This window comes from Eublepharis macularius, chromosome 2, assembly GCF_028583425.1.
Source record: "Eublepharis macularius isolate TG4126 chromosome 2, MPM_Emac_v1.0, whole genome shotgun sequence".
NCBI classification, from domain to species: Eukaryota; Metazoa; Chordata; class Lepidosauria; order Squamata; family Eublepharidae; genus Eublepharis; species Eublepharis macularius.
The window spans coordinates 146,678,175-146,703,397 of record NC_072791.1 but is presented as its reverse complement, the minus strand read 5'-3'; the positions used below and the strand labels follow the sequence as shown (position 1 = coordinate 146,703,397).

Below are 25,223 nucleotides of genomic sequence, written 5' to 3'. Positions count from 1 at the left end.
TTCTCTCCAAAATATCGCCGTCTTTCTCTGCTCTACTGCAGGCAGCTACAATTCACATTTAGTGCATAGAACTTCAGGAACGGAAACTCTCTCCCCCCTCTACCAAATGGAGGTGGGCTTGAAGGGCACAAGATGTTTTTCCCAGCTTGAAAACACTCTATATCTTATGACACTTTTCCCCAACTAGTAACATAGTACTTACTTTTCTGACAAGGAGAAAAAACACAGGGTAGACATATACATTTATTGTTTATGGCTAGGGTAGGCCTGTGACAGTTTTTTTGTGTTCGCGTATATAAGTTCCTTTGTGCACCTACTGGAAGGTGACTGTGCTGCATTTGTCTGCAATGAAATGTTATAAACGTGTGTTGGAAGGTTTGCAAAACCTAACTTGTAATTCTATTCAATCTTTGCTCTTTATTCCTTCAGGATCTGTAAAAGCATTCTTTATAAAAAGAGACTTTGTTGTGGGTTGAGCACAATCTATTGCTGACTTGTGCTAAAATTATATGAAAATTATATTTCTGTATATATTTTTAAAACAGTTGTGCATCTACATGTATTCATAAGCAGGAGTAAGCACTGACTTGATGGAGGCCCTCCAGATAAATTCATAGTTACCATCCCCATCACAACCTGTCTAGTTGTTGACCTAGTAAATCATACTACAACTATATCCCACTTGCACTATTTGCCCACCACTTCCCAGTATGGATTTGCTCTGAAAAATGACAAGGCCACTAAAAAAGTACTCATATCTATACCACTCACATGAACACCGAACTACTTTCCCATTTGCAAGCACTAGAGAATAAACAAACGCAAGATTTCCACAAGTGGCAGGCATAAGCAATAGCCATCTCAGTTACAGCCATAAGATGCTTTTAGTTAATTTAAGGCCAAACCAGAAGAGCAGCTGGGAATAAAATGCAGTAGTCTCAACATTTCAAAAGTCTCAAATCTCTTAATCATTCCTTCTGGGAGAAGAGCCAGCCTCTTTGAGAGCTCCCTACTATAAAGCAACTTGGCCACCAACTCTGCTGGGTTAGATTACATAGCCTGCATCTCTTAGAAAGAAAAATGTTTCCCGCAAATACCCTGCTCGAAGAGAAAACCTTTTGAAGAACAAAATGTTTTATTGGAACCTTGCTGCTTTTGGCACTAGCGGCTATAACACCTCTGCTTGTCAACTGCATGGTACAACACAGCATGAACAATGAAGCTAAATGCCAGTAACATTGTTGGAATGCCTTCAGGCAGAAAAGAAACACCAAATAACTAGTACATGAAGATTTGTACAGGTCATGGCTTTATGCTATAGCCATTACTGGTACCAGGAGTTATGGACCTAAACAATCTGACACAGGAAATATTCTTCCCTTACAGGGAACTGTGTATTGATTCTGCAGTGTGCCATGTGCCAGTTTTCCCAAGAATTTACGCTGAGAAGACTAAACCAAGGAGATTCCCACCCCCCGCAAATGTGTTAAGAACCCAACATATTTGGAAGCCTTCTAGATGACGTGCAAGTTGCCGAAGAGGCAGTTAGACCTCCCTCTATACTTCAAATGGAGAGGAATGAAGAAGTATCAATGAGCTCTCTTTAGTCTTTAAGAGAGTGGTTGAAAGGAACAGCTGAAGCTCTCTATAAGACCAATTTGAACAATGCCTTCTGTTCCAACCAGAAGGAAGCCCAACCTCGGTATCAATAGGGATTGAATATAGTTCTTCTTGAAAATATATGGGGGGGGGTGGCTAGAGGAAGAACCACTGTTAGTAAGAGCCCCTTTTAAATCTAGCAGGATGAAGGAAAAACTAGAGCTGATGAAGCATATCTCCTCTGCCAGAAGAATGGAGACTGTTGGTTTTCAGAAGGAATGGGTGATGGTAGCTTTCTAGTCCAACTCAGAGTAGCCTCTTTTCTTGGAATTCTGCTCCCTCTGGGATGTAGAGGGAGAATCTAATGTCAAGATCAGCACTCAGCAGTAAGCAGGAAATACTCAAATAAATGTTCCATCCCCCCTTCAGCTAGGAAAGTGTCAGCCAGCCTTCTGCAAGACACATGGGACAGAGACATTTTCAAAAGATACTAAAGGTGAAATGAGTTTGAAGAATGTTCACTTGTGCACAGCTGGGGTGCTATAGCCTCCTGCATCCTTGAAAACAACACAACAGAACAAGGAGAAATTATAACAACAGTAGACAACCCTTTCCTCTTGGACTACTTTATTTGGAAAAATTCCAAAACCAACAACAGAAAAAATCATTTTGTAGCCCCTTCTTCCTGAATGAGCAGCAAGGCCTGGGGGTTAAGAGGTCTTCTACCCACCTGGGTTCCTCTTCCAGACAGGCACCTCCATAGGCCTGAGTAGGCACCATTTTCAGTCTCCCAGACACAGCCACCTGGCCACACCTCATCCAAACAGAAGAGGAAAAAAAGACTTCCACTTCAAACACAAGAAACCAAACAAAAAAAATTCATCCAAATAAAGATATTAAAAGACAACAGTGAATGAGCTGCGGGAGGAGTCTAGGTAGGGGATGCACCTTTGCCAACTGCTAGCTGTTACTCACAGGGAACAGGACTGAGTTGGCAAATGAGAGCCATAGGATTGGTGAGTCCAAGCAGAATGTGATGTCCTCAACAGCCAACACTGCATCCAGAAGTCCCTAGTGAGATGGCTTCAGTTCACAGATTCTCCACTTTCACCCAGGCACACTGCTACTGCCTCTAGTGTTACAGTGCAAATGGCTAGGGGACCCCAGCTGCAAGTGGGAAGGATTCCAAAAGCTAGCATGGAGGAAGGTGCTAGGAAATATCTCCTCGTCTAGCTAGTGGATACGGGTGAGTTCCTCCACAATCTTAATCAGATCGTCCACTGTGGCCTCCCTCTTCATCCCGCTGCCATCGTCGATCTGAAACAAGTAGGTGAGAAGCAGTCATTCTGCGGAAATAATGGTGAAGGTTGCAGTGCTCTTCTTAGTTGCCTGTCACAAGAATGATAAGGCTTGTCTCAAAAGCTTGTACTAAATGACTAGTTTTCCCAGCTTACCTGTAAGTTAGCCACCACCTCCTGCATCTTGGGTCGACTGATGTCTAGAAAGCTTTCAATCAAGTCTCCGTCAATAAACCCAGTAGCTAACTCTGTCTTACGTTCTGTATGAAATGATCTCCAAGTGCAATCAAGAATCAAGGAAACAAACCTTACAACAGACCAGCTTTAGATTTCCCTCTCAAAAACCAAGACTCCCATGCCTTCCACACACAGTAATAGTACCAACCACCAAAACATAACAGCACTTTAACAACATTCATGCACCCTTCTATAAAATTAGGCTGTAGGTTTTAGGGCAGGAATTGCATCTTTGTCTGCTGTCCTAGGCAACCGATAGATAATAGCATTGCTTTATCACAAAGAAGACATTAAGACTGTATTGTTCTGAAACAAGCTGAGTTCAGAAGGAAACATCAGATAGTTAAAAAGCTGGCTTTCTGGAGATGTGAAAATAATATTGAATAGGAAATTCTTGTTCCGATGTTGCATACCATCTAACAGCCTTTTCTGTCACCTCCTCAAAAGAAAAGGTGAACTTGTTTTAAAAAGAGACATATAATGTCCAATCCCTCAAGAGCTGGTATTTTCTAAAGCAGATTTTAGATGCAGATTTGTGTAGATTTCATCCTTAAGGGTAGTTAAATTGATGGGAAGAAGCAGCAAATCCAGAAGATCACCGACACACAATCTCTGGGCTGCTCAAGGGCCGCAGGGACAGCTTGACAGGGAGAGGGTTGCACTTTGCCCCTCCCCCAAAGGAGCAGGTTTGTATGTTGCTGCATTGTAACCTACAGATGGAGGGCGAGGTCTCCTGCATGGCCCGTAGTTACTCTATCAGCTTCAGCTGGTAACACCAGCTACAGCGGTTCCTTGAGAAGTGTGATCTGGCTACAGCGAGCCATTATCTAATCATATTTAAGTTAAAATTACAGTCTGTGGGGCTTGCCTTTGACAATGGTCTGGAAATTTCAGTTGGTGAAAATTGCAGCAGCCAGATTATTGTTAGAGGTTGGTTACAGGGGTCATATCTACACTGTGCTGAAAGCTCTGCAATAGTTACCCACCTGTTTGGGGGCACAGTTCAGAATGGTCTCTCTTATCTTTGAGGCTCTAAATGGCTTGGCTTGGGGACAGGGTACCTGAAGGACCATCTCCTCCCATATTGAGCAGCTTACCAGTTAAGATCTGCCTCATGACCCCAGCTCTCTGTGCCATCAAAAGAGAAGCAGGAGGCAACTAGAGACTGGGCATTTTCTGTGATGGCACCTTGTCTTTGGAATGCCCTCCTTTTTGAGGTTCACTTGGCATCTGCTTTACTGTATATTTAGGCACCAGGCCAAAACATATCTTTTTATACAGGCTTAAGTAGAGGTTTTAGCTTCCCAGCTTTTTAATGGTCTGAAGTCTATTTTATGGATAGACTTTAAAACAGGCCCAGGGACATAAGTTTTAATGGCTTGTTCTTGTTGATTATTGTATTTTGCTCAGTGAATGTCCTAGTTGTTGATTATATTGTATCTCACTTGCATTGTGTAATCAAGCCTTGGGTCTCAGTGAGAATGTAGGACTATAAATAAATGTAATACTGATGATTTATTATTTTAACTGTAAGCTGCCTTGAGTAGGAATCTGAAGGAAGACACAGAAATCTCCTAAACAAACAAAGCTCCAACAGGCTATGCAAGTAACTTCATCAGGAGAAACTAGTTTTTACCACAAACCTCCTCTTGGATTTAGTGAAGTCACATTTGTGAAGAACCAGAAATTTCCAAGCTGTAAAACTACAGGAACAACATATTTCTAACATGTACACAAGGAAGCTTTTCAGCAGTTCATGATCCCCTCCCAAGGAGATGATGAATGTACATCTAATCTAGCAAAAAACCAGTGTTTCACTATAAATAGTTTTGTGTTGTTTGTATACGGGTTTCCTTTATTTTGGTCATATCTGAGGGTGACATATTTTAAAGTGTACCAGATGTTTCACATACAGAGATGAAATGTATTCTTCTCTGAACTGGGAAAAGGGAAAAAGTATGGTTTGGATCCTGCAAACTGTCAGCATAAAGTTATGAAGGCATGAGATCTCCCCGCCCCCCCATTTCTAATCCTGGGAAAACTTAATCTGTGGGTCAACAGACTAGTGTGTACTAACAGCTGCAGTGGTAAGGCAGCTACAGTGGAGAGGAAGGGAATGAGGCTACCCCTTTTGGCTCTTGTGTGAATAGAGCTCTGCTCATGGAAGAGAAAAAAGGCACTATCTCCTCCTCTCCAATACAGATACCAGATTGGTACAGCAGTTAATTCAGTCCTGTTGAGCCTAGAGATAAACTTTCCTAGGATCAGAAATTGTTCCAGGTGAAAAGGAAACAGGGGAATGATCCCTTATACTTGTACTTGCTGATCACAGGTTCCAACCTGATTTCTGATCACCTTCATTTTAAATAGCAAACCACAACTTCACTCAAGAAGTTCCTATACCTTTGCTTGGTGTAACAGATAGCACAAGCTGAAACATAAACAGACTTAGTGCTTTCCTCCCTTTATATAATAGCACCCAGAAATTGGTTGCACAAGATCTTGTGCAGGCAGAAAAACAAGGAAGGATACAGTAAGTTTGACTTAGTACAAGTGGCTACCACACTCTCACTGGATCCAACCCAAAATTTGAGTAAGTCAAAGTCTGGCATGTGTGCTGAATTATTTTTAATGTAAAATATTTTGGATACAATGAGCAGAGTTTATAAAACAAAATGCCAAAATGGTATTTATAAAACAAAATCTAAATGCCAAGATGGTATTTAACACCGAAGAAGTTGGCCAATGGTAATAGTCAGATGTCTGATAAATGTTGGAAATGTAAACAACATGAAGGTTCATTTTATCATATGTGGTGGTCTTGTGACAAGGCAAAACAGTTCTGGGGGGATATAGTAAGGGCAATGTCAGATATTTTACAAAGAAATATAATTAAAACCCCGGAATTGTTGTTATTATGCATGAACTTAGAAGACTTTGATAAAACGGACAGAGTTATGGTATTTTATATGATTACGGCGGCCAGAATGTGTTATGCACAGTTGTGGAAGACTCAGGAGATACCATCTATGGAAGACTGGATTTTGAAAGTTCTGAATATGGCAGAAATGGACAAATTAACGAGGAAACTGAAAGAGCAAAGTATTGGAATATACATTAAGTTGGGGAAAAATTCAAGAAATATGTGGAGAAAAAGTGGGACATGAAGGGGAAATTGTGGTCTTTGGATAGCTGTTAAGGGGGAGATAGAAACTTACTTAAGGTTAAAAGGGGGTATATTTTATTATATTTTATGGGATTAGTATAGAGTTATGGTATTATGCTATTATAAAGTTAAGAGTAAGATAGCGTATTTATATGGGAAATAATAAGGTTGAACAATAAGAATGTATAGGTAATAGGGAGTATATACGATATTTTAGTGATGTAACAGAAGTAATAGATTTATAATATAGATAATAGGTATTTAAGGATTAGTATATTACATATATATATTTCTTTTTTCCCCTTTTAGTTAGTATATGTACTTATTATATACTTATATATATATTTTTATATACTCTTAATATAGATAAGTATTATATTAAGATAGTTAATACAAATAATAGATTAGATTAGTATGTATTATATAGATATATATTATATATATTATTATTATAGATTTTAAGAATTTATAGTATATATTCTTAAGGTTAAGTTGGGTATGGAAAACTGTTGGGAGTCACTAGATAAGGGAGGGGGGAAAGGATGGGGAAAATGTAATGGGGTGGAAAATGATAATGATTATCATGTTTATGTTTGTTAACCCATCCAATAAAAAATTTTGAAAAAAAAATTGCCAAAATCTCCAAGCATCATCCTTTTCTTTACTTAGCAAAATCAAAAAGAGTCCAGTAGCACCTTTAAGACTAACCAATTTTATTATAGCATAAGCTTTCGAGAATCAAGTTCTCTTCATCAGATGCCTGATTCTCGAATTCTTTACTTAGTGTACTGTCTTCACTATTGCTACTGTTTCTGCACTGGGAAAATGAATGTCTTTAATTCCTAAAGTAAAGTTGTATTCTTCCTTCTTCTAATTGTTCCCTTTTGTTTTAAATGAGCAGTCTCTCATTTTTTTAAAAAAAGACATGACTATGTCTATCATCTACAATAAATCCTGTTTAAGCCCACTTCACTCTGGCTTCATACATTTCATTCTGCAGGAATTAAAACTTCTAATCATTTATTGCAGAGGGATTTCTGTGTTCATCTGCTGCAGCAAACAGGAGTCTTGTGGCACCTTAAAGACAAACACATTTTTAGTCTAGTGTGTTTTTTTGTTGGCTAGAGTCCACTTTGTCAGATCTGAGAAAGTGAGTTCTAGTCCATGAAAACTCATACTAAAATAAAACATGTTAGGCCTTTTAAGATGTTACAAGATTCAGATTTACTGGCTATTTTACCAAGATGTTACAAGATTCTTATTTACTGGCTGCATGACATAGTTAAGTAGTTCTTTTTTTCAACTGCAGATGTTCCTGAGTTTTGAGTATGTCTTGCCTACCTTTTGGTCTTATCTGTCCAGTCACTCATCAATATCTTTCCTACATGGTTTTTGCCTATAGAAGTTCTTCAGAGCTCAGATTTTGGCTCCCCTCCCCACAGGGTGCGTGGTACTAATGTGTGGTGTGTGTGTGGTACGATGAAGAGAACTCTGATGAAGAGAACTATGGTTCTCAAAAGCTTATGCTACAGTAAAGTCTGTTAGTCTTACAGGTGCTACTGGATTCTTTACTATTTTGCTACTAGAGACTAACACCGCTAACTCTGCTGGATCTATGACACACAGGGTGGTGAACAAAGTCAGTGTTATTATTATTCCCACAACACAGCTGGGGAGCTGAGGCTGAGGGGAGTGGCTTACCCAAGGCCATCTGCAGAGTTCATGACAGGAGTAGGAGTTAAACTAGCAGTGTGCCAATTCCCAGCCCAGCCACTTAACCACTATGCTATAGCAGCTCTCATATTTGACCTAAGATGATATTGTATGCAAATGTATAATTTTGTTCTTAGCATGCCTTTCTTGTTTCTTGCAGTATCTCTAAATTAGTAATTTTTCCTTGGATTTTTCAAAATCCTTTAAACTTCAATATGGATAAAAGTAATACTTTTTGTTCATATCCTGTCCCAGCAACATATAATGTCAGTGGTATCACTTTCATTTTTTATAGTCTGTACTTTTCTGCCTGAAAAGTGAAATGCACAACTCAAAGAACTTAAAACTTTTAAATTACAACTTTTCTTCGATTGCTTGTTCTGTAAAGACTTGCCATTGCTAGAACCAACACAGTGTAGCAGTTACAGCACTGAACTAAGATCTCGAAGTGCCAAGTTCAAACCTTCACTTTGCCATGAAGCTCACTGGGTGACTTTAGGCCACTCACCTCTCAGCCTAACCTACGTCCCAGGATTGTGGAGAAAATACAGTTTGGGGGAGGGGAGAGCCATGAATGCGGCTGTGAGCTCCCAGGAGAAAGGAAATGAGAAATAATTTTCTAGAGACAGAGTTGGAGAATTTCATATTACTAACAATAGTCCATTTGTCTAGACACCAAAGAAAGTACTTGTTTTTTCTTTCTTGGTTCTTAAATAAACTTTAAAAATCTTTTTATTTACAAAATTTATATGCTGCCTTTCTACCCAGTGAGGGTAGATAGCTAATAGTTAAAACAGTTTCCCAGTTTGTATTTCTCCTCTTATTTCTGTCCTCATTTTGAGCGTTTCCTGTGTTAATTCCTTGTTCTGCATTGTATTTTCTCTAAACCTCTTCCTTCTCACTTACGTTAAGAACTTTCTATTCCTCTATGAACCTACCCAGCAGTCATCTTCAGAGGCCCTTCTTTGGGTGCCTTCACCATCTAAGGCTAGATGAATGGCAACCTAAGAAAGGGCCTTCTTGGCTGTGGCACTAAAATTATGGAATTACTTTTCAGGGAGATTCATCTGTCTCCTTTGATCATTGTCTTCCACCAGAAGGTGAAGACTTACCTGTTTCATTTGGCATTCGCTCACTGACCCTCCTTCCTGCTTATGCATTTGTTTTTAATTTTTTAAAAAATATGTACTTTTTGCTATGGTAAGTATGGTGTTTCTTCTCTTCATCCTTAGTTCTTGTGCAAATCTATGGGGAAGTTACCTGCATTTTTAAAATATCTTTGTACAATGCTGAGAACTTTAAAGCACTCTATATAATAAATATGATGATGATAGGAAAAAAGGATATAAGGAGTGTTCAATTTTTCCCACACTCTTGATGACTTTGTTGAGTCTGTTCTGCATATCAAGCAGGAGGTTATACCAGCTTTCTGACAGTGAAGTCACCAATCCTAAAAACGACAAGGAGAACTGATACAATGATATTTTCAAGCAACACTCAACTGTTACTATTGAAGAGTTTGTTTTTGCCCACCCTTTCCACTGTACGTCAGGATGTAGTGCAAGGTAAGATTCTCCCTCTACCTATTCCTCTCAGGACCCTTTACTCAAACTCCTTTGTTTTTCTACAAGCTTCAAGTTGTGCCTCCTCAATCCCCATATTTTAATACCCACAAGCAGTGGAAGGCCTGTCTTCCTCATACTACAAGGAGAGAAGGCAGAAGATCCTAATGGGCTATAATCTTACCAATCATTCCGTTGACTGTGCCAAAGAGCACTGAGCCCTGTGTTGGTGTGGATGTTTCACCGAGATTCTGCATGACCAGGGACCCATGGCAAAAGACATTGACAAATTCGCCCAGATGAAACAGCCCTAATTCCTGAAGATGCTGGCGTTCCTCATCAGTTGTGGCCGCACTGCAATGCAGAAAGTCCATTGGGCAAAAAACAGTGGGGAGAACACTCTCCCACAGCTCCACTCTCTGTTGTAGATACCACCTGCCTACTTCTCTCCATCTTTTATGGAGGAAACTCACCTGTCCTTCTGGCACACAAACAAGTTAAATGCATTCTCTGCCCCTAGGAAGTTGTCATCATCCAAAATCTCCACTGCACTCATCCAATTTGGATTAAAGTCTCGAGCAATCTGAAAGGGAGGATATATAACTCTCCAATAGCATGCAACAATATTTGGAAGTTCTTATCACAAGAGCCTTGGTGTTTTCTCACCCCAATCAAAATGATAGTATAGCTTTGGGATCTCTCTTGCCCAGAAGGATAACTTCTGGAAGAAGGACAAAAAGGGCTGAAGAACAGCGCTAACAGAAAAGAACCACACATTAGAAAAAGAGTTTCTGCAAGAGACTGAACCACAGCACAAGATGTGCACAGTTACCATCTCTGCCTTGAGCAACAAAGTGAGTGAGACTTCTGGGCAACTGTAAAGATTGCCAGATTATTTGTCTCAGAAAATTCAAGAATGATTACACTGTCAATTCATCCAGAAGGTCACTCTCTTCTCCATGAAGATTTTTTGTACCCACACCCAGAATCTAAATTGGATTGAATATAGCATCAAGGTGGATGGGGCAAGCCTGAAACATTTGGCACCTGAAGTGGAAAATCTATTTAGACTTCAAAGTTCACTATCCTTTAATGGCATCCAAAATTCACAACCTCAAACAGCCATCTCCCTCAACTAAAGATAGGGTTGGTATCTAAAGAGGGTATATGATACCAAATGTATAGCTCCACCTTTACTATGTTATGAGGAGAATATGCTATACAAATCTGAAGTAGCTAGAAGTCAAGGGAAAAAAGCCCTCTTATCCCATCAAGGGCCCCAAGTTGAGGCATTCATGAAGGTAAACGCACTGATACCTCTTCAAAGTTGCCTTCCATGGGCTTATAGGCAAGCAAAAGGACAGAGCGCATGAGATCTCCGACTAAGATGAAGTCGCCCTTTGTCTTTACGTAGAGTGCCATGATGTTGTTGTAATGATTGCATTCTGTGCGAAGCTCTTTCTCTGCTGTCCACTCATACAGCCGCACCTGGTGGGAGAGACTTATAAGACCCAAGACAGAATACAGAATACAATGCCAGCATGTCCAAAATGCTCACCCTTTCACCTGGTTTGCAATTTACCTCAGCTCTGGGAAACACTAATGGAAGAACTTTTGGAAGCCTTACCGTACTGTTTATGCTGGCTAGGAGTTTTCCATTGAATTCCACCATGGAATAAACAGCTCCTTTTACTTCTTTCTCAGCCAGGCTCTGCAATTTGCCTAGGATACATAACATAACAAGCTTTGAAAATGCATGTACTCTGCATTCCTCACAAAGCAGGAACCAAGGGTGGCAGAAGGAGGGCAGCTTACAAGTGCTCTTGGGGGTGAAGATATTGCAACAAATTTGTGCCATTTTGGAAAACAGCAATAAGATATTCCTAATATGCTTATTTTTCTGCCCTAGAGCTGATATAAGGCAGTTCTTAAAATGGAGGTTTTTACAGCAGAGGAGCCTTGGAGCAAAGCTCTCTCATGAGCGAGCATATAGCAGTGCCCAGACAAAATAACAATGGCTTTAAAGACAGCAAAAACTGCACTGTCAGTGATGTCTATGTTCAGAAGGGAATTTTCATATAGAGAACATGGTTTTCGTTTATTGCACCATTTGCTGTATATATAATCCTGTTTGTACTATATTCATTTCGAATTTTTGTTATCCAGTTGCCACATTGTCTATAATGTATCTTATCTTCTGATCTTATCTTATCACTCTTTTCTTTATTCCCTTATTTATTCTAATTTAGTAATCTGCTTTGAGTCTCAGCAAGAAAGGCAGAATGTAAATGAATAAATATGTGGAACTGTGGAAATGGATTCACATGTCCCATTCTTACCATCAGAATAATGAAACACCACAATACGGCCCTGTTTGGGTTCGGCTTCATCGGGATAAACCATGGCAGTGCCCACAATAAAATACGTGTTGGGGTCTTTGCCCAGTTTGCAGGAGACCAGGCTTAGTGCGTATTCATTCTGCAGGAACTGGTGAGCATGAAGCACTAAGGACAAAATTGGATAAACTGGTCAGAACTCCTCAAAACATTTTTTCTAACAAACTGAAGAGTTAAATGTGCAGCATTTAATAGAACTGAAACTACCCTAAAACACACATTTACAATTCATGGTCTCCATGCCACATATCTTCAGTTCCCCTACCTCCCAGAAACTCTCTCCCAGTCTTAAGTTCTTCTCATGAGGAGCAAAATGCTGCCCCAGGAGTTGTACCTTCAAATGTGTGCTGATCTATAATGAGCAGGTTGTGCACCTCTACCTCTTCACCAAATGAGGTCTCATGTGGGGCTGTGCTGCTCGAGAATAACTTGCTGGAGCTCACACTGCTGGAAAGAGCCTGGAACAGGGAGAGAAGGGTTATTTTTTCAACTACTTCAGTGGGCCATGAAGATACCAAAGGGGCAAGACTGCAATCAGGGTATATACTGCTAAGAAAAGGAAATAACCAAGCCCCACTGAATGGAACCAGTCTATTATATGGTCTCTGATATACCATAGAGTATATGTATAAGAGCAAGTTCATAAAGATTAGGACCACATTTATATTGAGGGGAAGGAGACAATGGAAAAGAACAGTGTTTTGGTTATGGTACAATTAAGAAACGGATGAATATCGTCAGGTTTCCTAGCAACTGTTTACTGAAGAGGTATTTGGAAAAGAGCCTAGAAGAGATAAATGGCCAAAAGTCCTGAGGATATTCTCATAATATGTATACATTAGAAAATGAGAAGAACAGGGATTTCCATAACTGACGATATCCAGTGTGTGGTTAGACTGAAATATTTATTTCCGCCACAGAACAACAGTTATCTAACCCAAGATAGGAGGACCACACCTCCTGCAAACGAGGCTCAAACGGTCAGACAGGAGTTGGAAGAGCCTATTTCCTTAGCAATGGTTAATCACAGGGAAAACATAGCTGCAGGAGTCATGTTACTGACGCTAGCTTCTTTTACAGCATCTCACACCATATAAATTTAAGGGATTTTCTTTCACCTGTGTGCTTGCACTGGGCCTCAGCGCAGTGGTACCTCCACTGGCATCCTGAACCTCAATGCGACTGGAGAGCACTCCAAAACACTGAGATACTTCCTGATAGCAGATCTTCCTGCATGACAAAAACAGATACATGGGCAAGGGAACAAAAAAATGCACATAGATTTACCAAGTACCAAGACAGTGAAAAAGTACACCTGTGCTTATTGGTATTATTGGTATTACTGAACTTTAAAAATACACAGAGAAATATTCCCCATACCAAAACCTCTCATGTGAAAGCCCCTAAGTGAGAGCCCAACCTACCCTTTCTACTAGAAAGGGCAAAAGGAAGAGGAGGCTTCCATAAACAATAAGCATGACACGTAACCTTGGGCACTGTAAAGGTTATTGACCTAATGATGGGTCACCTGGGCTCACCTGGGTGATTCGTAAAGCGGAACAGTGCGGATATGCAGCTTCTGAATCTCGTCAATGGTGCCAATTGTCAAAGTGCTGTTGTTGGCCAAAGCCAGGCTGCAAAATAAGGACAAGCAAAACATACCAAAGAATAGTTTCCAGTGGGTAGCTGTGTTGGTCTGCAGTTGAAGACCAAGATCCGGGTCCAATAGCACCTTAAAGTGCAACTAGATTTCCAAGGTATGAGCTTTCAAGACTCAAAGCTCCCTTTGTCAAGATACAAGGAGTGGGAAAAGGAAGGAGTCTTTATAATCCAGGCAGAGGGTGGGAGGGGTATTGTAAATTAGACTGTCAGGAAGCTAGCTATAATACATGTTGTAATTAGCTTGACAGTGCAGAGGTGCAAAGTACCTCAGCTTCTGTAATGCCCCAATTTAACCCTGGGGGAATTCATTACTCCAAATTTGCAAATAAACTCAATTTCAGCAATTTTGCTTTTTCTGTAAAGTTTCTCTGCTTGAGAACTGCTACTTTTGAGTCACCGATTGAATGTCCTGGGAGATTACTTATTGTAAAGTGTGTGATGTTTGCATTTATAACATTGTATCTGCTCCCATTGGTTGCTTCCTGCTCCTCTCTCACTGAAGCAGCAGCCTTTTTAGCTTCCTCATCATCTCCTGATAGTGTTACTGCTTCAGGTTTCATTAACTCTAGCAGGGATGATCTCAATGCCAGTCTAAACTGTCTTTCAGAAAACCACCCCATCTTATGTAAATGTAACTATTCTCCATATTGTATTCCTCTTGCTCTAAATAGGAAAAAAAAGTTTCTGATCAGTTTCGTACTGGAATAAATTACCTGAAATGACGGCTGCTTTATTTTATCCTTATTAGTGACCATCATCCATTAACAGCTATACTGAGTTCACATATGATGTCCTCATGTTTCTTGTACATCTCTTTTTTGGAAAATGCAATAACTCTTTTAGAGCTAAGTGCAACATTCCTTCTTGCTACAGTTCTATATGTGGGGTGGAATTGGATTTCCAGCACTGCAGGATTAAACTTTTATTTAAAATGTTTCTCTGCTGCCTTTTCACCCAAATAAGGTCACCTTTCTGGCTACTTGTTGTTGCCTACAGAATCCATAATTGGTTCTCCTTTCTAAGCGAACCACCAATTGAAGAGAACTAGCAATAAATGTACTGTTGAAAGCTCTAAAGATGTATCTAAAACCAAGTTGAATTGCTTTTTCAGTTCACACACCAGTGTGGCTATTGCTATCTGGGGCCTTAGTGAAACAGATGATATGATGCAGCGTTAGAGTTGGGGCCAACACCTGATCACATGGAGGCCTGTTGGTGAAATTTCTCTTCTAGGAAAAAAAGAGGGAGGAATAAATCATGTAAACAGGGCCTCCCCATAACTGGGTGTGCAGAGTCCCTTTCCTTCTTTTACAGAGCTGCTGTAGCATAGTGGTATGTGGTTGGGCTGTGAGTCAGCATTATGCTGGTTTTAATCCCATTATTGTCATGAGTCCAGCAAGTGGCCTCGGGTAAACCACTCCTTTCAGCCCTAGCTCCCTAGCTGTATTGTGGGAAGAACTATATTGACTTTGTTCATCACTTCGAGTGGAGCACTAATCTGTCTAGAAGAGCAGTATATTAGTATAGTGTTAGAGCTGACGTAGTGTACTGGTTAAGTAGTTGAGCTGTGATTAAGCATTTAGTTGGTTTGAATCTCCCTAATGCCATGAACTCAGACAATATATATGATAGGAATACACCATGAAAATGCAGACCACTTATCTCAGAATGGGGACTGATAGTTTCTGTATTATTTTTCTTCTTAAGAAGGAAGAAATGTAGCAAGAAGAATACTTCCAGTTTCTGAATTATTTTTCTTCTTAAGAAGGAAGAAATGTAGCAAGAAGAATACTTCCAGGAAAGAGGCAGAATGAACGAGAGAGGTATGTGTTCTGCTGGTGGTAGTGGTTCTCTGAAGATGATTTAGGCTGGGTGTGTGGGGATCTCCCTCCAATAGAATTCCTTCAACACAGAATAGGACCAACCTAGCAGAAGTTAAAGTCCAAAAACAGGAAGATAAAAGCGCTGCTTCTGCAGTGTGAGAGAAACTGGAAGAGAGTGTTAGGAACAGCAAAAGGAAGAGAAGGGGAGAGAATCCAGGGATACAGAGTTTGTCCATGGAACGGTCTGTTTTTTGGCTATTGTTTTGATATTTGTAAGTAAATATAGTGCTTATTCTTGTGACCTCTGTATGGGATAAACAGACTGCTTATTTAAAAGCTCATTTCCAGAAATTTGAGTGAATGTCCCCAGCTCACACTGCTATGACTTACTCACAAGAAAATTGCAGCTCCTACATATAAAGTAGGACTAAGCAGGGAGTAAGGGAGAACACTATGCTCTACCTATAGCAAGGCAGTTAAACAGGAGCAACAGAATATACTCACCTGTCAGGATACCCATCTGAGTTGAGAGGACACATGTAGTTCACCTCCTTAAGATTAACATTAGAGAAGACTAGTTTGTGATTGCTGCTGTAAATCACAGTTGGGCGGTCAGAGCAAGCAAACACATTGGTGGTGGAAAGGGAACGAAAGGTTCTAAGAACAGTGGGCTGGGTTCCCAAAGTCACTTTCTTACGATCACTCAGCAAACCTGGTAAGGAAAAGTAAACACATTAGGGGCTATCCCTGTTGATCTGATCTTGAAACTTCCAGGTTTTCCTGGATTAGGACCTCTATATTGGAATTAGATAAGATCCTATGGCACAGACTTTTCCAGAGTGGGAGTCTATTTTTGAAAATGCACTACATGAAGTTATTGTCCAAAAAGCAATAGTGTATTAGGGTTTTCAGTGACATAGCTGCAGTGTTAGAAACTAGTAAAACCTGGAGATTATTCAGATTCACAGTATTTCCAAGGGGGCTCACAGTGCCCTTTAATGGATTGTAAAAAGGGGGTTTACAGAGAAATGACTAACGAAATGATTCTGGATGGGAAGAATTTTATTCATCTTTTGCAAGCAGACAGTAAGGCCCCTGTTGGTTTATGAACAAGACAGACAAGACTATTAAAGATACTCCAACATTCCATAATCACACCCTACTCCTCCAAAAAATTAATAAATTCACTCAAATCAAGGATAGCTTCTGGAGAATACTAGAACTGCAGATATGGTGGAACAAAATCTCCCACTGTTCCTATATAAACATCAACCATTTTATAGCCCAGATATTCAGATGTTGCCTGGTTCTCTCATTACTGGGCAACTGCACACAACACACACCACATACCAACTACAATAGGTAGCCAGAGAACTAGAGACTGTTTTCCTACCCATACATCTCACTCACAAAGAGGATCAGTTGGACAGTAACCAGGGCTTGTGTACTACCTGAAAACAACTGAAAAACAACATGAATTTCATAGTTGCTCACTCACCCGTGAAAAATGTTCTTGTTCAAATGCTACTATGAAGAGCAAAGCAGAAAACTATCTTTTTCTATAGAACTCTTGATTATATTGAAGTCCAACAGATCTTTATTTTGGGGGGGGGGGCATATCAAACTTTCAGAAATGTCCAAATGCTTGTTCTCTCTCTCAGCAAGCCCAGTACAGAAAGAAAGTTTGAACTTAAGGAGACGACAACTCACCAGTCTCGATGTTCAGCCCAAAGTAGAAGAGCGCCCCATCTCCTAGTGCACACAGAAGGTAATGGCTATTCTCAAAGGTGGTCATCAGAATGGATCGTGGAATAATCTCTGGAATAAGAAAGGTAAATTAGTCCACATCACCCTTAACAATACTCAGCCTTCTCAACACAGAACATACACAAGCATACCTCCTCCCAACATCTCCTTGTGTAGCAGGTCAAATGAGGGCAGCTTAAGAATACGGGCTGAAATGTCAGTCCAGAGGCCAATGGCACACAGAGGGGACATGCCACTGGTGTCCCCCAAAGGAGTGATGTCCAGGCAGGCCACCTCATGCTCCATCTCTGTGCAGCTGACAAGGAGGAAACATGTCAGTATTACACAGAATCATGTGGCTTGCCACAAGGTATCTCACAGTAGGGGGCTCACTCACCTTATCTGCTTGAGTTCCCGAGGGTGAATCTCTAGGTAGTAAAGCACTCTCCCCACAGCCACCACCACTTGACTGCTGTTACAAGAAGCCACACTGACGTTCTTCCCATTGGGTTCTTTCCACTCACTTACAAGGGCCTTGGGTTCCTGAGTGACAAGGCGCACTGAGGCTGATGTGATCTGCAAACAGAACGCAAACTGGTACTCTGTTCTAACTCAAAGGTAACTTGTCCTTTAAACTGGTCTATACATGCCAGACTTGCTGTTCTTCAGCCCTGACAGGACAGCATGCTTTACAAATTTCCTCTTTCTCAAGACTTTTTCATTACCTGGATTAATTGCTGATGGGCCACATTGCCACAGAAGAAAGTTTGTTGATCATCCACAAATCCTGTCAATTCAGTTTCTTCTACTTCCTCCCCATTCAACATCAGAACCCTGCAAAATGAAGAAAGACTCACTCAATTACCCTTGCAAATAATGCATCCTGATTCTCAAGAGCATACTTAATCTAATAAATGATTGCTGCCCTCCTACCTGGTTTGGCCCACAAAAGACAGCACTAAAGTGTTATCAGTTTCACGATGGGAATCTGATCTCAGAGGCCACAATCCTGAGCAGCAAAGAAGACAAAATGTTTATGAAATAATCACCACCAAAAGACAAGATCTCTAACTCATCCATCAAAACATACCAAGCAATTGCCTCTCCCCTTTCCCTTCCCTGGAGAAAATGTGCTCTGTGTGAAAGACTCTCAGGTTTGCATAAGTTTCAGAAATAAATAATTTTGGGCATACATGCTCTGTATATTTTATTCTGACTCCAAAAGCCGGATTTTCAAATAATATATAACTTTAGATGGGTAAAGAACACAATGACTGGAAGGCAGAGAAAGACGAGGAAAGCACAGCAATGGGAAAGACAAACTGACTGGAAGAACTGGGGGGGGGGGGGGAATGAAATACTGAAATCTTGTGTTCATCCATATTTGTACTAGCTACCTAGTTTTTTAGTCTTCTTTGAAATACTGTGTGCATTCCTAACTAGGAAACCTTGCCCAGCTTCTAGTAATTTCTAAACCTTCACCTAACACTGTTTTCACTTTTTGGTACCAATATGGCAGCTAGAAATCTTGTTTTAAAGTATGAATAAATTTATTTGCGGTCAGAGACCATAACAATGACAATACATCCTTATCAATCAATAAAATAATTAAATCCAGTGTAAAAATGTAAAGGACATAAAAAAATACATTTAGCATTTAAAATCTTATCTTAAAATGTGTATAGTTCTTTGGAAACCGCAGGAATTCTAATATTTAAAACACTGACATTAAAATAGTTAAAATTGTAAAAAGAGCAGGAGACTACGTATGGCTATTCTTTTTATTATGGAATTTAACCAGATAGAGAGAGAATTTGGCTATTTGCCTGGAGACAGTTGGATTTTCATCAATTAGGAGTTTCTCCAGGTAGGCTTTATTTGCCTCTGCAATTGGTGTGTCTAAGAGTGGGGAAATAAACTTGTCCCTATAGACTTGATGGAAAGGACAACGAAAGAACATATTAATAAGTGATTCCACTTCACCAGTGGAGCAACGGCAGCGTCTATCCTCATATGGGATCTTTCTATATTTTCCTTCAATGTTTTAAAGTAGAAAAGCTCATTCACAAAATTTCACATGTGGCAACCTTAGCAAGATCAATACCCAAACTGTTCACAATATACATTAATGTAACTGAAGACAGTGATAAAAATTCCTTTGTATATGGTTCACAAACCTTTAATTCCTGGAAGATCAATGCTAGCATGTTCATGAATTCCAATCCCATTCCGGATAATCCTCAGAGAGCCTTCTTTGTAGGCACCAGAGCATGTAACCAGCTGTGGAAATTGCAGACAACCATTAACACTCTCTACAAGAGAGTAACAGATATTAAATTAATCTAATGAAGTTCTTGAGCAATGGGAAATATTTTCTACATTCTTTTAGAGAGGCTGTTATGTAAAATGCTCAGGAGAGATATCCTACAACCCTATTCTCCTAACCCTGTGAGAAAGCAAGATCTTTCCAAAGGAGGCTCAATAACCACACACAAGAGCAGAGTTTGGCAGAAGAAATAATAGCCTTTCCCCAAGTCAAAGTTTTTTGAAACACCCTCCCCATTCACAAAGCTGGAGGAGTAATATGGCTGGAATGTGACACTTTGAATGAGGAGACTGGATATAAATCCCCACTCAGCCACTGAGCTCACTTGATGACTAGAAGCCAGTCACTGTATCTCAGCCTAAACTGCCTCGTAGGTTTGTTGTGAAAGAGAGCCATATCTCTCTTCGGAGAAAAGGGCCTATAAAAGTGCAGTACTATAAAAACTAAAAGCACATATAATAAGTTAAACGAATAAGGAAGGAAGAGCCAAGTGTACCTGCCCTTGGCCCTGTCTCTCAAGATCTACCACACACATATCCACGATGGGGCCAAGATTCGTGAAGGTTTCCATGGCCACCACATATGAGCCTTGTTCATTACTGTCCACATTGAGCTAGGAATGAAAATAAGAGGAAAAGGCCTCTGAAGAAAAATTACAAACACCACAGAAACTATTTAAAACAGGAGGCTGCCAAAAATACTGAGGCGAGTGTTAAGGACTCTATAGGGCAGTAGAAATACTTCAGAGCTTCCCACTTAGGCAGTTTAAAAATACTGTTCGCACCAAACAGATTAGCAAACAGCCATAGCTTCAGAGTTAATGAGAGTACTGTGGATTGCACTTTACCTTTACAAGTTGGGAGTCACCAAGCCGAGAGCCAACAAATACAACACCATTGTCTAGGTAAGTCAGGCATTCTGCAATGGATGTCTAGATGTGGAGAAAGCGCAGAAAGAGAAATATGTCAATAATAACAACAATAATAACATTGGATTTATATACCGCCCTTCGGGTCAACTTAACACCCACTGAGAGCAGTTTACAAAGTATGTTATTATTATCCCCACAACAATCACCCTGTGAAGTGGGTGGGGCTGAAAGAGCTACGGAGAGTTGTGACTGACACAAGGTCACCGAGCTGGCTTCAAGCAGAGGAGTGGGGAATCAAACCTGTCTTTCCAGATTAGAGTCCTGCCGCTCTTAACCACTACACCAAACTGGCTCTCACCAGTTTCCAAGTATGCAGGTATGATCTTGAGTTTGGAAAGGAAAGCCTAAGTTCAATACTTCACTTGGCTACAAAAAACTTAGTGGGAGGCATGAAACAAGCTACATTCTCAATCTAACCTGTCTCCAGGATTAACGCGCAAGGCTAATGCACTTTTCCAGGCTCCTTTAAAGAAGGGCTCAATATAAATGTTTCAAATACATTACAAAAAAACCACACTTTTAAAAACTGAAAGCCAAACAAGACGAGATATATGATGAAGAATTATCTATGTTCTGTATGATCTTTGATGAAATTCTTTACCATATATTTTCTGACACTGGCATGTTGATGCCTCAAATTTCAAATAAAAGCATTCAGATGTTCTTTTTCCATAATATACCCCCCTTCCCCAAATTGCTATTAGCACCAACAGGAAGAAAAGACAGGCAACCTCCCATTCATTTATCTGAAAACAGAGCTTGAAGGTTAATCCTACTCCATCTTGCCACCTTACTTTAGTGATTTCAAAATATGGTTCTCAGAAAGGCTCAGATACTGGAAGAAAAATGGTAAGTGCAGCAAGGTAGGGTACAGGAGTTCAAGGTTTCGTTCCCCATTCCCATGTGCTCTTTGTAAAGTTATATATACACCCACACACATACTTCTTGGGTATTCCTCCTTTTCTAACTCATTCACACAGCAATACACTTTTCTGTGCCACAAGGGAGAATTTTAATTGCTTCTAAAATGAGGGTGCGTTCTCCTATTCGTTTACAATTTGGCAGTAGGAATCCCATGGGTGAAAGGTACTACCCTTGAGAATTTTATCCTGGGGAGAGAGGAAGGGAATTACACCTGGGAATATTCTTGTGATGTTCTCTGGATTATAATGAAAATGTAATCGTGACTGTTTTAAGAGTTGGTAAGCATGGAAGGGATGGCTAGAGAGGCACAGAGAGTATGTCAATGACAATGTGAGAGGAATGGTGTTTTGTGTGTGCCGTATAGATGAAAACTGGAAGAGGTCTACCAGGAGAGTGTGAAATGTTTCAGCATGTGTGAAGAATCTGTTGGGAGTCTGAACGAGTCAGAATGTTTGTCTATCAGCCTGGTATATTTCTTAGCTAACTACTACATTTCATCATTGCCTTAAGATTTACTTCCTAACTTTTCTTATTATGTGTGTCTGTGAAATAAAATTAAATCATAATGATGTTTCCTCACAATTACTGAGTAAAGCATATGGAAGGTGACAGTGGTTCTAACAGTTTAAGGTTTACAGAACTGGAAGGTAAAGAGGCTTCAGTTCACCACCAGGGTATGATATGATATGGGAGGGCATAACCATGGAATATAAAAGGACCCTCAGGATACCGAAGAGCTTATAAGCAAGCTCCAGGAAGGGAGATTAGGACAATCACATGGGAGGGGGAATGACAGCGTCCAGTATCCTATTAGGGACAGCCTATATACAGTGGCACCCTGACCTAGAAGGCCCAGGCTAGCCCTATCTCATCAGATCTCCGAAGCTAAGCACAGCTGGCCCTGTTTAGTATTTGGATGGGAGACCATTGAGGAAGTCCAGGGTTGCTAAATGGAGGCAAGCAATGGCAAACCATCTGTTTGTCTCTTGCCTTGAAAACCCTATGAAGTTGTCATAAGTCAGCTGCCACTAGAAGGTACTTTACATGCACATATACAGTGGCAGGTTGTAGTCAGCTGGGGTGGGAACCTTCTGAAATAAGGAAAGGGTTCTGAAGTGTAGGAAATCTGCCTCCTGAGATGTAAAAGAGGGAAGGTTTTGCCACAGTGCTTTCTGCTGAAAGCAACAGTCATCAGCTCAATTTCCTGATATAACCTACTTTTAAATCTGATTCAATTTTTTAACATAACAAAATCACCAACTCAGAATCCAGAGGGTGGGGTGTATACCCTCCCAACAGAAAATGCTCTTCATTCCTGAACATGGCAGGGCTTGACTCTCTCAGTCCTGCCCGAGTGTTAAAACTTTACAGACAAGCAGCAGCAGCAGCAAAAAAAAAAAAAAAGACTATTGGGGGAAGGTCTTGATATATTCCAGCCTCTGCTGGAAATTCTTTCCCCATCATTTCCACACCCTCACTTTCCCAACTGTCTGTTTCAGTGAACCATCACCAAATCCCACCTCCCCTGCCCACAACAGGAGAATGACTACCTCTCCAAGCAGCTCCACACGCAAGTCCTTCAGACTAACGCCTCCATCCATCAGCTCTTCTTTCTCCAACAGCAGCATGAAGAGGCGGCCTTCCATGTCCCCCAGAAGGTAACGAGACCCGTTTGGATCGACGCGGTTATGACATACGATTGTACTTTGCTGTTTCACAGAAGAGCTGTTATTCAAAATTCTTTCAAGAAGCAAAATGAACTAAGCTCTCTGAACAATGAACCGCGCTCTCTGAAAGCTTTGTCTATTTTTACCCTAGAAAAGGGGCAACAAGACCTAAATGCATTAGAGAACTTAAAGAAGGCAGAAAATACAATATTTCATTATGGACTGACAATAAAAAACTGCGTTGGATCAAAGTATTTCATTCTATCAGTGCCTGTATGTAATCTTCAGCCTCTCTGGCACAAGGACTCCTTTACTGATGTTGATGCAAGTGTGTTCTGTCAGCCAAAAAGGTCTTTGCACAAGTGGAACCAGTGATTTCAGACTGACCTCTATGTGATCTGGTTGGTCCTAATAAAAGGTATTATGTAGATTCTGTTCTGTTGTTTTGGATCTTTGATTTTATCACCTGGTTGTTGTTTCAGGAGATATTCTCAACGTTTACTTACAAGTTGCTTTCTTGTAATAGCAACTATCAGCAAATAATTATGCTAGCAAAAATGCATAGGGAAAGTTCTCAAAATAAATTCTGTAACAGCATCACATTTCCTGCTTGATGTATAGCCATTATTTTAAGACTCACAAACTACCTTATTTTAAACATTTATATCCCACCTCATAAATAAAGTTTAAGGAACATAACAATCTGCTATAAAATATAATAAAGGCATCCAGAAATGCAGTAAATGCAAGTCAAACATCAGCAGCAACTGGAAAGGAGGCTCTCAGAACCATCATTGTCCACAACCAAAAGCCTAGAAAAGTGTGAACATCTTCACCTGGTCCCAGAAACTCAAAAGCAGACAAAAGACACACAGACGCAGGGAGTGGGTTCTGCAAATAAGGTGCCACAACACAGAAGGCCCTGCCTGTGGTCACATCACCTGACACCAGCGGATGGAAGAACACAGAGTAGGGTCTTAGGCAAGTTCATATGGGAGCAGCTGGTTCTTAAGATTGTTTAAGGCGTTAACATGCAGCAGTTGCACCAGCAGAGGGTGCACTGGAGTGATGTCAACATGCCTTGATTACCTCCCACTTATGCCTGCTGTACACGTGTGGTTCTCTGATTATTGTGCCAGTGTCTGCATCTCCTTTGTATGGTGAATGCTGGTGACCTCTCCCTCTCCTTGCACAGGAGCGGTCTTGGGCATTGTGTCAGGATTGTCTCTGCCAAATGAACTGCAGAAGCATGCAAATGATGTGGTTGGAATAGTTATAGTATTGAATTACACTGTGTAATCATCCCTGGGTCTGTGAGAAAGGTGCACTATAAATGTGAATAAATAAATGGTTCCTTCTTGTGTGTCCACCCCACAACAGGAAACATAGCTGCAGGAGGGACTTGAACCTGCTTCAGCATGGTTCCTTGGACTGTGTTTGTCCCAGGGTTCCTACTAGTCATACCACCATAGCCCACTCTACAGTGAGGCAAACTGTGTTCCCTTTCTTATTCTGTTGTGCATGTAGGCAAAAACAGGCTGACGTCAGGGAGATATGATGGCATCTGCATACACTGGTTCGCTACTTCCATATATGGAAGACACAGCAACCACCATCAACATGCTGCTGCATGATTGGTGGGCTGTAGTGGGATTGCTATAAACTCTGATGTAATGGCTATGCTCTCAGCTCCATAGCATTTGGTCTTTTAAAAAAAATGTATTTGCTCTCTGCTGGAACAACGTAATAATAAAAATCCTCTCCCCTAAAAAAAACACGTTTATATTCACATTTTCCCCCAAAGCCGCACACAGACATTGTTTCCCTTATCCAATGTTAATTCAGCATTGCTACCCCCTCCCCTGCCCAGTCTTCTTTTTGATTCATACATGACTTCAGCCTATCACTGAGTGAATGCGAGAACATCCAAACAGCACGCGATCCATAATCTTGGCTACATGCTGATCTCAAAAGCAAACAAAACTAATTTAAAAAGTGAGAGTCATGCTTCACTGAATCAACTTTGTCTGCCTTAAGATTAAAGGCAGAACTTCCTAAATAAATGAACACTTGTGTTCCCATCTGCGGCAATTCCAACAAAGAAGCATCTTCCAAAACATACGCAAATATTTGAAAAAGTATCAGCTTAAATCAAATAGTGGATGATGGTCCC

General features: G+C 40.5%; 1 protein-coding gene across 1 annotated transcript in view; it reads right to left on the bottom strand.

Moving 5' to 3' along the window:
- Positions 1-2,209: 2,209 nt before the first annotated feature.
- The window catches only part of DDB1 (damage specific DNA binding protein 1), a 32,719-nt gene continuing 9,705 nt past the window's right edge, over positions 2,210-25,223 (bottom strand). The window contains exons 7-27 of the mRNA XM_054971304.1: positions 22,934-23,092; positions 20,376-20,459; positions 20,025-20,141; positions 19,380-19,482; positions 18,136-18,211; positions 17,928-18,036; positions 17,600-17,778; positions 17,355-17,518; positions 17,167-17,274; positions 15,961-16,168; positions 13,510-13,605; positions 13,090-13,201; positions 12,306-12,429; positions 11,915-12,079; positions 11,203-11,297; positions 10,893-11,063; positions 10,049-10,158; positions 9,760-9,929; positions 9,361-9,463; positions 3,054-3,177; positions 2,210-2,916 (exon numbers count right to left, since the gene is read on the bottom strand). Coding sequence (XP_054827279.1) covers positions 2,833-2,916; positions 3,054-3,177; positions 9,361-9,463; positions 9,760-9,929; positions 10,049-10,158; positions 10,893-11,063; positions 11,203-11,297; positions 11,915-12,079; positions 12,306-12,429; positions 13,090-13,201; positions 13,510-13,605; positions 15,961-16,168; positions 17,167-17,274; positions 17,355-17,518; positions 17,600-17,778; positions 17,928-18,036; positions 18,136-18,211; positions 19,380-19,482; positions 20,025-20,141; positions 20,376-20,459; positions 22,934-23,092 — 2,661 coding nt within the window. The 3' untranslated portion in view covers positions 2,210-2,832. The remainder of the gene's footprint in view (positions 2,917-3,053; positions 3,178-9,360; positions 9,464-9,759; positions 9,930-10,048; positions 10,159-10,892; positions 11,064-11,202; positions 11,298-11,914; positions 12,080-12,305; positions 12,430-13,089; positions 13,202-13,509; positions 13,606-15,960; positions 16,169-17,166; positions 17,275-17,354; positions 17,519-17,599; positions 17,779-17,927; positions 18,037-18,135; positions 18,212-19,379; positions 19,483-20,024; positions 20,142-20,375; positions 20,460-22,933; positions 23,093-25,223) is intronic.